The 10,210-nt window shown below is 58.8% G+C and overlaps 1 protein-coding gene across 1 annotated transcript; it reads left to right on the forward strand.

The window, feature by feature from the left end:
* Positions 1-3,270: 3,270 nt before the first annotated feature.
* CLEC11A (C-type lectin domain containing 11A) lies at positions 3,271-5,911 on the forward strand. Its single transcript, XM_012754175.3, has 4 exons — positions 3,271-3,625; positions 3,851-4,046; positions 4,357-4,548; positions 5,246-5,911. The coding sequence occupies exons 1-4, from the start codon at positions 3,479-3,481 to the stop codon at positions 5,689-5,691; spliced, it is 981 nt and encodes a 326-aa protein (XP_012609629.2). The 5' UTR covers positions 3,271-3,478; the 3' UTR covers positions 5,692-5,911.
* Positions 5,912-10,210: the final 4,299 nt, after the last annotated feature.

Raw genomic sequence — 10,210 nt, forward strand, 5'->3', positions numbered from 1 at the left:
GTCCTGGCCCCTCAAACACACACACACACACATACACACACACACACCCCTTCCACCTAGGCACAGGGGCAGGGCACACGTGCACACTCCTGGGACAGGTCCACAGTCTGCCGAGACACAGGTGCACAGAGTCACCGGCTGGCACAGCACCTGCAGACACCCCCACACACACTCTGCGGGGCATGCACACTCGGACACAGTGCACCTGGGGGCGCATGACCACATCCATGTCACACCCCTGCGCCAGGGCACACACGCAGCACGGGGCACGGATCTGCCCATCACACACGAGTGTGCAGGCAGGTATGCACGCCCAGGTCTCACGACCCCGAAATGGAGACATCCCCCTGCAGGGAGATGTGTGTCTGCCTCCCTGCCACAGTCACCCCCCAACTGCCCATCACACTGGCACGCACGCAGCTGTGTAGACGCACAACAGCGCGCCCCTCCAAGATGGTGATTGCTGGCATTCCTTGAGCACCTCCTGTGTGCCAGGCTTGGGGACACTTGCTGTTTCCGTTTTTTTTTTTCCGCAGGGGGAAACTGAGGCACAGAGAGGCCAAGTAACTTGGCCAAGGTCAACCAGCTGTCAAGAGGTGGTGTCAAGGATCGTGGATGGGTAGGCTGGCTTCAAAGTCTTCACTCCACTGCTATTGTGAACTATGGGCACCAATATCGTTGCATGTCCTTGTTCAGACATGCTCAACCATCTCTTCGGAGCACACATACATGTGTGCGCACATGCACATGTGGCCAGCTGTGTGCAGACAGCTCACTCATGCCTGCAACACACCCACAGAGACAGGGCAGATCCCACAGGGCAGCGGTGAGTCCCGGCTTCCACCTTCTCCCAGTTCCAACAGCACCTCCGGCACCTCCAGCCAAGCACAGGCTGGGGCCAGCTGCAGGCTCTACGGGAGATCCGGGTATGAGCCGGAGCAGGTGCTCGCCCAGCCTGGGGTGGCCCCTATCTTGATACACACCCACCAGCCCAGGTGGCGAGCAGCTGGGCCTGGAGACAGAACAGCTGCCCATGCTGGTGCCAGCACTGACAGAGGCTGTGCACCCCTCTACAGTTTACAAGGCCTTCCCCAACCCATGCATTATATCCCTTGAGGTCTCTGTGCCCTGGAGCAGGGCCCCTGGGCCTCTGATGGGCACCTCAGAGCCCCGGCCTCGGAGGCAGTGAGCAGCCTGCCCAAGGTCACACTGCCCTCGAAGGACCAGGCTTTCTTAGAAAACGGAAGGTTGGACGCGTTGATTTCCAAGGCCCCTCCTAGGGCTCTGGGCAGCCCAGGGCAGATAGCCTGCTGTTGCTTGGAGCCAGAAGCCTTGGCTAGCTGCCTCCATGCTGGTGACCTCCAGCAGGCTACACTGTCCCCTCTCAGAGCCTCGGTTTCCTCCTTTCAAGAGCGGGCCCAGTGATCCCTGGCTGGTGAGCTCCATGCTCGTTGGCACGACCAGCCTGGCCTAGGCTGGAAAAGCCCTGCGTGACTCATGGGCCTGGCAGAGAGGCCATGACATGGCCTCCTGCTTCCCTGGCCTCCGCGCCACTCTCCCTCTCCCCTCACCACCTCCACCCTGGCCCTAAACACAGAGGTCAAGCCCCCAGGCCTTTGGCCAAGGCATTATCTGCTACCTCCTTACTCACACGAGATGGATCTGGATCGGGCACCTACTATGCGCTAAGGGGGGCCTGGTGCTAGCCCTGGGGAAACAGCGGTGCAGAAGAACCCGGCCTCCATTGGCAGAGGACCGACATAAACAAACAAGATCATGCCAGTCTTGATTATGCCAAAAAGATAAAATGGGGTGTTTTGATAAAGTAACTTGTGGAGCAGAAGCTTCTTTAGGAAAGGTGGCTGGGGATGGCCTCTTGGCCTTGAAGGGGTCCAGCCCCTCTTAGGGCTCCTCACACACACCCCAGGACTGCCCCTCCCAGAGAGCGCCCTACCCCCTCTACACTCAGTGGGGTGCAATAAGTGTTGCCAGACTCTACACCCCCAAATTGGATTGTGAGGGCTGTAGATTTCTGTCCTGGCCCCTCAAACACACACACACACCCCTTCCACCTAAGCACAGGGGCAGGGCACACGTGCACACTCCTGGGACAACAATGAGAAGGAGCTGGGGAAGAGCCTTCTAGAAGGAGGAGAGGGCTAGTGCAAAGGATTGAGGGGGCCATGAGCTTAGCATTCAAGGAACGGCAAAGAGGCAGGCAGAGGCCTGGGGCAGAGGGGAGGGGTGAGGTTGCAGAGCTGCAAGGGGTTCCTCCCTCCCAGCCCTGAGCCGTGCTGGCTGAGGGCAGGGTTTGGCTTCTCTCCTGCCTGTGATGGGAAGGTGGAGGAGCAGGGGAGTGGGGAGTGATGTGCTCTGATTTATGGTTTGGAAGAATTGCTCTGGCTGCTGCGGCAAGCAGCAGGATTGGAGGGGCTCAGGAAAAAGGAAGGAGGGGGAGGGCAGGGAGCCGGCGACTGCAGTGGTCCAGGCTGGGGTGAGGCAGCTGGCCAAATGCTCAGAGAGCTCTCTGTGCACCCAGCCGGGCACCTGTCTATTTCACCTCCTGGAGAAATCTTTACTGACTGCTCTTCCCCACTCCCCGCCCTCCCACCCTGGAGACTATCTGGCTGCTGGTCTGCAAGAAGCTGGAATCCCAGCGTCACCCTGCCCAGGGCCCCACCTGCAGAAGGCTTCTAGCAAAGTGGGGCCAATGAATCCTGGAGCCCCACCTTCCAGGGCTGTGCACACAGCACACACATGTTCTTCACATGTGTCCCCACAGACACACGCACGCACACTCACTTGCATCTCCGGGCAAGGGCTTGGAATGTGGGATGGGTGGTCTGGGGGCAGGAGGCACCCTGGAGCATGGGAGTGGCGGAAGAGCCTCTCCACCATCAGGGCATGTGGGCGATGGTGGCCACAGGGAAATAACAACCTCAGCAAGACCCTGAGGTCTGCCGCCTCCTTAGGGACGCCGGGGCAGGGGGCGGTGGAGAAGGGAGCAGGGCTGAGCCAGAGCACTCCACCATTGCCCAGCTAGCCCGCCCTGAGGAGGTTCAGGGGTGGACAGGCATGCGGTCCCCAGGATCTGCTGGGGAGCCGGCTCCATTCTCTTCCCGACCATCTGAGCTTTGGCCCATGGCAGAAGGAACAAGCAGGGCGGAAGTGAGCTCTGGAAAGTGGAAAGAGGGGCGTGTGTGAGAAGACCCAAGGCGGGATCCAGGCTTTGGAACGTTGGAGGTTTCCGGCCACAAAGGCAGGGCCTCCGGGGAGCCAAGAGGGGCGGGGAGAGACACACACAGAGGAGCAGAGGAGACCAGAGGACTGACAGAGACAAGAGTGGGAGGAGAGGGACAGGAAGAGAGACACTGAGAGAGCACAGAACCAGGGGGCTAGTGATCCACACAGGACAGGGGGTGCTTGCCGGTCCCCAGAGACCACCTCCCACCCCAGACACCGAGCCATCTGCGACCTGATGCAGGCAGCCTGGCTTCTCGGGGCCCTGGTGATCCCCCAGCTCTTGGGCTTTGGCCATGGGGCTCGGGGAGCTGAGCAGGAGTGGGAGGGAGGCTGGGGAGGCGCCCAGGAGGAGGAGCGGGAGAGGGAGGCCCTGATGTTGAAGGTGAGATGTGGGGTGGGGACTCTAAGGGCAAACCCGGAGCTTGGGAGGGGGTGTTTCAGGATCAGGGAAATGGGCAAGGGGGAACGACGGGGACAGGTTCAGAGGACGGGGGTGATGGGTTCGGAGAGAGGACTCAGGCGGCAAGGAGTGAGTTTAGAGTTGGAGGGGGGAGCGCGGGGTGTCTTGGGGAGCAGGCTGGGGCAGACCACCCCTCCCCGACCCCAGCATTTGCAGGAAGCCCTGGGGCTGCCAACTGGGAGGGGGGATGAGAATCCGGAGAATCCTGTCGGGACCCGGGAAGGCAAAGGGACCTGGGAGACTGAGGAGGACTACGAGGAGGAAGAGGAGGAGGAAGCAACGGCAACCCCCTCCTCCAGCCCTAGCCCCTCTCCCACCCCTGAGGACACCGTCACTTATATCCGTGAGTAGCCAGAAGTCCCACCCTGACCCCAGACCTCTGCAGTCACTTTCACAAAAATGAATCGTCAGTTCACTGCCCAGTGGCCTTTCAGTTGCTCAACGTCCAGCCCTGAGCCCCCACTTCCCTAGGAGTCCCGGGTCTCGGGCTTCGCCTCCCAAGAGCCAGGGCCACTGGACCCCACCTTCCAGGTGTCCCGGGTCCCCTCCCCCAACCCCGCCCTCAGGAGCCCTAGGTCCCGGTTCCCCGAGGTCCTCGGGTCCCCCCGCCGCGCCCAGGCTCCCCCTCCAGCGCGAGCCCTGTCCATCCTCAGTGGGCCGCCTGGCCGGCCTGGACGCAGGCCTGCACCAGCTGCACGTCCGTCTGCACGCGCTGGACACTCGCGTGGTCGAGCTGGCCCGGGGGCTGCGGCAGCTGCGGGAGGCGGCGGGCGACACCCGCGACGCTGTGCAAGACCTGCAGGAGGCGCAGCGCCGCGCCGAGCGCGAGCACGGCCGCTTGGAGGGTGAGTCCGCGCCGCGCCGCGCCGGGCGGGAAAAATGGGCCGATCTGGGCCAGGTGGGGAACCCGTGAGAGGACTGGTCCCCGAGAGACCCGAGGGGCGGTGAGGACCCCGGGTGTCGGAGGCGGGAGCGGCCCTGGCAAGCTGGGCGTGTTGGCGCATGGGGAGGTGAGCTGGCGGGGAGGGTGAGCGCGGCGGGCAGGGCGGGCGGTGGGCGAGGCGGTCCTCTGGCTCTCAGCCGCGCGGACCCCAGTCGGGCCGCGCCACGCCCCCCACAGGCCCGCCCCACAGTCTGGCCCCGCCCCGGCGGGCCTGGCTCTCCGCCTCATTGCTCCCTGCGGTTGTGACCCCGCCTCCTTCCGGCCCGCGACGTCCTGGCCCCTCCTCCCGGCCCGCCCCTCGGAGGCCCTGACCCCGCCTCCTCCCGCCCCGCGACGTCCTGGCCCATCCTCCTGGCCCGCCCCTCGGAGGCCCTGACCCCGCCTTCTCCCGCCCCGCGACGTCCTAGCCCCTCCTCCCGGCCCGCCCCTCGGAGGCCCCGACCCCGCCTCCTTCCGCCCCGCGACGTCCTGGCCCCTCCTCCCGGCCCGCCCCCAAAGGCTCTGACCCCGCCTCCTGCTGCCCTGCGACGTCCTGGCCCCTCCTTCCGCCCGCCCCCGAAGGCCCTGAGCCCGCCCCCTTCTCCCCGCCCCGCCCGCAGGCTGCCTGAAGGGGCTGCGCCTTGGCCACAAGTGCTTCCTGCTCTCGCGCGACTTCGAGGCGCAGGCGGCGGCGCAGGCGCGGTGCGTGGCGCGGGGCGGGACTCTGGCGCAGCCGGCCGACCGCCAGCAGATGGAAGCGCTCACTCGCTACCTGCGCGGGGCGCTCGCTCCCTACAACTGGCCGGTGTGGCTGGGCGTGCACGACCGGCGCGCCGAGGGCCTCTACCTCTTCGAGAACGGCCAGCGCGTGTCCTTCTTCGCCTGGCACCGCGCGCCGCGCCCCGAGCCGGGCGCCGGGCCCAGCGCTGCGCCGCACCCGCTCAGCCCCGACCAGCCCAACGGCGGAGCGCTCGAGAACTGCGTGGCGCAGGCTTCTGATGACGGGTCCTGGTGGGACCACGGCTGCGAGCGGCGCCTCTACTACGTCTGCGAGTTCCCCTTCTAGCCGGCCGGTCCCCTGGCTGTCCCACCACACCCGGCCTCGCCTGCGCCGTGCACCCTCCGCCCTCCACCCTCCGCCCTCCGGGAACGCCCTTCCTCCCCTGTCCCCAGGCGGGGGGCGCTCCCGGGAGGTTTCTGCGGGGCCGGACCCCTCCGAGGCCTTTGCCTGAAGCGGCGGGCCCCGGGCGAGGTCCGTCCGGTGCCAATAAAGCCTTGTGGATTCAGATTTGAGCGGCGGTGGAAGCGCTTTTGGCCTTTAACTCGCCGCAGGGGAAGCTAGGAAGGGACAGACCCTGGCCTTTGGGTGCCTGTCCTGTTCTGCTTTTCCAGGTATTTGAGTCAGAGTGATAGAGACCACATGTGCGTGTGCATACATGGTCATCTGCTCCTGCACATCGATGCCCGGAGTACACACGTGCACACACTGCAGACACCTCCACCTTCATGGTGCCCCGTCTCACGGCCTTTGAGACCTAGGGCCTGTCAATCCTTGTTCCAGGCCTGGCCAAAGAGATCTGGGAAACACAAAGGAACTAAAGGCTCTGACAAGTCCTGCAAGAAAGAGCACGTTTCATTTTGTTTAGTATGTCCCAAACGTGTTTCCCTAGGTGGTGCCATTTCAGGTAATATCAGGCCCTGGTCTGAGGTGAGAGACCCTCTACTCCTTTTCCTCTCCCTCACCCCCAGGGGCACATGTGGAGACACAAACTTAAGGACCCACCCAGCGTTGAAGCTTATGCTCCATCCCAATACTCCCTCCTATACTTCCTGCCCGTGAGACCACAAGCCAGTCCCTTCACCTCTCTGAATCTGTTTCCTCATCTGAACATGGGCACAGTTACCCCCTACTTTGGGTGGCTCTTGGGATGATCAGGTGAGACCAGGAAAATGTGCATTTGGGAAATGGTGGAACGTGAGCCACACGCTACCTTCCTCCCTCACCATTTTTCATACTTGTATGCCCTGGAGGCAGTGAGGACACCTAGAAGTCGGCCAGTCTGGGCCTCAGCATTGCGGACAGCACTGTTTGGGGGAAAGGGTCTTCTTTGCAAATCACCCCAGTGCCTCCCCTGGTGTTGGCATCATGGAGCCCAGGAATGGGGATGTGACCCTGTCTGTCCTTTCATCTTTGTCCCTTCCTCTCCCTCAGCTGTGCCACCACCGCCAAAGTGTCACCGCCGGATCCACCTGTAGGAGGAGCTAGCCATCCCTGTCATCTCTAGAAGAGATCACCCACCCTTGTCCCTTCAAGAGTCATTTCTCAGCCCCACAGCCTCATAGGAAGTACCCGATTGGGAGGTGGGGGTGGTTGTGGCCTGTCAACAGTAGGGCTTCAATCAGGGGACCAAAAACCTTGCTTAAAATTCTTTCCACTCTGAGCTTTAGTTTCTCCAGGGTGGGGATGGGCAGCAGCACATCTCATAGCCAACCAGAGAGTGGGTTAGGCAGACACTGATGAGTACCTCCTCTTTCCTGGAAGGGTCCCCTCGCTCACAGAACTTCCCTTTTGGAAAGTATGTGGATGGGGCAGCATGACCATTACCTGCCTGGATTCTGCAGCCACATGATCCAGGTTCTAGTCCTATCTCAACCACTTACCTAGTGGGCAAACTGGAGTGAGAAATAACTTGGCCATTTCCCAGTGTCCTGTATGTACAATGGACATAATATACCTATTTCCCAGAATAGAGCAGGACACAGGGGGTCTTTGCCATGCCCAGATCTGTGCCTCACTCGGCAATTCAACCTCCCCTTCCCCTCTGCAGGCTCTCTCCGGATGTTGTGCCTTTGCCCATGCAAAGATCCCTGCCCTCCCTTCCCTTCTCTATGAGGGTGAACACCCACTTCCAAGAATCGGCTAACATGTCACCCCAAACAGCTAGCCTTCCCCCTGGGGGCCCCTTTAGTGTCTCAAAACTGCTGACTCCTCTTCCTGACTCAGCCCCGATCAGCCAGTCTGGGAGACACTCCTGGTGGGGATGGGGGTCAGGACTGCTTATGACCAACTCCGTGTCCTGGCACGCCTGGCACATGGGAGCCCTTTGAATGAAAATGCCTCTATAGGATCAAGCTGGGGACTCTGAGATGCCCCGGATCTCTGCTGCTTGTTCTCCCTGCCCCCCTCCCACCCCCCAGGCTGGGGTCAGGCACCTCCTCTGGCTTCCCGCAGGGTCTGGAGCTTTCCGCATCACTTTAGGTGCACTGTCTGGTCAATGCATGCCTCCCTGACAGGGCCCAGGGCTACTATACGAAGTCCCCTGTCCAAGTCCAGGGGCGGAGGCGTGGGCATGCAGAGAGGTCCAAAGTGGGGAGTGCAGAGCGTCTACAAAGACTGTTTATGCACCAGAAGAGCACGGCTGAACGCGGCCTTCGGTGCCGATTCCCGAGTCCAGTGTGCGTGTAGGAAGAAACCTCCCCTCTCCCCTCTAGGAAGCCCGCCCAGGCCTCCCGTGGGCCGGAGATTGCCAATGCTCCCCCCCCTGGCTTTCCGCGGGGCGCCTGCGGTGTGCGAGGCCAAAGCATGGACCAGGGGAGGCCTCAGCAGCTGACTGGGACCCATGTGTTAAGGGACCCCAGGGAAGTAGTAGAGGAAGGGCAGGACTCGCGATGAGCCAGCGGAGGAAGAACCAGCGGCCGCGCGGGCTTGCAGGACTACAAATCCCGGGAAGCCGAGGGCCAGGCCTCACACCGCCTCCCCAGAGCCGCGTCTTTCTGCAGTCTTCCAGGGACTCACCAAGTCCTCTCGCAAGCCCCACCCCCGTCCTCCCACGTGCGGTTCGCCTACATTTCCCAGAAGCGGGGGAGACCACGCCCCTCGCTGTGAGGTCAGAGAACTGCAGTCTCCAATCAGAGCTCAGGCCCCGCCTCTCCACGCCTCGAGGTATTTTGGGAAATGTAGTCCGGTCTCGTGCCCACCGATAGGGAAGCCGAAGCCTCGTAGCCATTAACATTCGCTTACACATCAACATTCTCTTACACTGTAATCGGCGCTGTGATCTTACAGACAAGTTTTTCAAAGCACGTATGGATTTCTATGGGTAGATCATAACCATTTTTTAAAAAGTGAAATAAAGTCATATAAAATATCAGTATGTGTAGAACATGGTAAAAAAATATCTTTCAACATTTAGGCATTTGAGTATGTACTGAATTAGAATATGAAATTCGATATAAAGTTTCTTCCTTTGCCTGGAAAAAGTCTGCTAAACACCGGTTCAAACCAGCCTAGTTTCTTACAAAACAACAAAAAACAAAGACGAAACTTTTTATTTGGAAATAATTTAAAACTTTTTGATAACCTGCCCAAATATGAATACTGTAGTACATACACATACTCTTTATCCAGATTTGTTTATTGTTAACAGTTTACCCCATTTTTGGCTTTATCATTCTATATATCCATCCATCCACTCACCCATCCTAGCACAATCAGGAAGGCCAAAACCCAAATCAGATTTGTCGGCCCATTACAATGAGGGAGACCACGCTCCAGAGGAGGAGCTGTGACTGAGTTATAGGATTTGGGAGAAGAGAGAAATTTGGTTGAAACTTAAGTGAAACAGTGTTTTGATAGGTTCAGAACAAAGCAGGAATGTATATAAGTGAGTCAACATCAGGTCTGAACTGCAAAGTGGACCCAGGATCTTGTTTCCTTGGAAACTACAATGTTAATATAAATGTGGCATGTCGTGCCCAGAAACTATTTAAAGCTCTGCACCAGGGCTGGAAATCCGAGGTTTCTTATGTGTCAAAGTGGCTGAGATCATCCAGGCAAGAAAGATTAGGCTGTTTCATTCTCATGCATGTACCTTCAAACAGCAAAGTTTCCAACAGTCTATAATTTTAGAGATCAAGGTTTCTCCGTGGGTAAAATGGCATTAGCCACTCACAAAGGGGGTTGTTAGGACACATTACAGCTGCCTCGCGTCCCTGGATGAATTGTTTCCTGGCAACTTTGCAGCTGGCTTTATCTGGATCTGTAGGTGGATGGCAGGGCAGATTTTTACAGCATTAGCTGGTTTTTGTTCCTCAATAGACACACATATTTCCTGGGGCATGTAGGAGTTATTTACACACACCATGGCCCTTCACCCGTACATTGTTCAGTTTGTATTTCCTAAGAATAGAGATATTCTCTAACATAACCACAGTAATCAACCTCAGTAATGTAACATTTATGCAATACTTTTATCTAATCTACTGGTGGTATTCCAATCTTGCCAGGTGACCAACCCAATGATGTCCTTCATAGCAGTTCCCTCTGCAGTTCAGGATCCAATCTGAGGTCAGGCATTGCATTTAGTTGTCATGTCTCTTTAGCCTCTTTTAATCTGGAATATTTCCATATTTATGATATTGACATTTTGGAAGAGCAACTCCTCGCTCTTTTAAAAATAGAAGTTCCACATTTTGAGTTTGTCTAATTTTTCCTTGTGATGATTAGTTTCAGGTTATACATTCTCCACCATAATATATGAGGTGTGTTCAGCTGTGAAGGTATTCTATCTGGATACAGTCAACGT

This window comes from Microcebus murinus, chromosome 16 (assembly GCF_040939455.1).
Source record: "Microcebus murinus isolate Inina chromosome 16, M.murinus_Inina_mat1.0, whole genome shotgun sequence".
Lineage (NCBI taxonomy): Eukaryota > Metazoa > Chordata > Mammalia > Primates > Cheirogaleidae > Microcebus > Microcebus murinus.

Excerpts from the sequence above, each read along its gene's own strand:
- CLEC11A (XM_012754175.3), top strand. The coding sequence starts at position 3,479 with ATGCAGGCAGCCTGGCTTCTCGGGGCCCTGGTGATCCCCCAGCTCTTG. Across the intron at positions 3,626-3,850 it reads GGGAGGCCCTGATGTTGAAG|CATTTGCAGGAAGCCCTGGG; the intron begins GTGAGATGTGGG and ends CCCCGACCCCAG. Across the intron at positions 4,549-5,245 it reads CGAGCACGGCCGCTTGGAGG|GCTGCCTGAAGGGGCTGCGC; the intron begins GTGAGTCCGCGC and ends CCCCGCCCGCAG.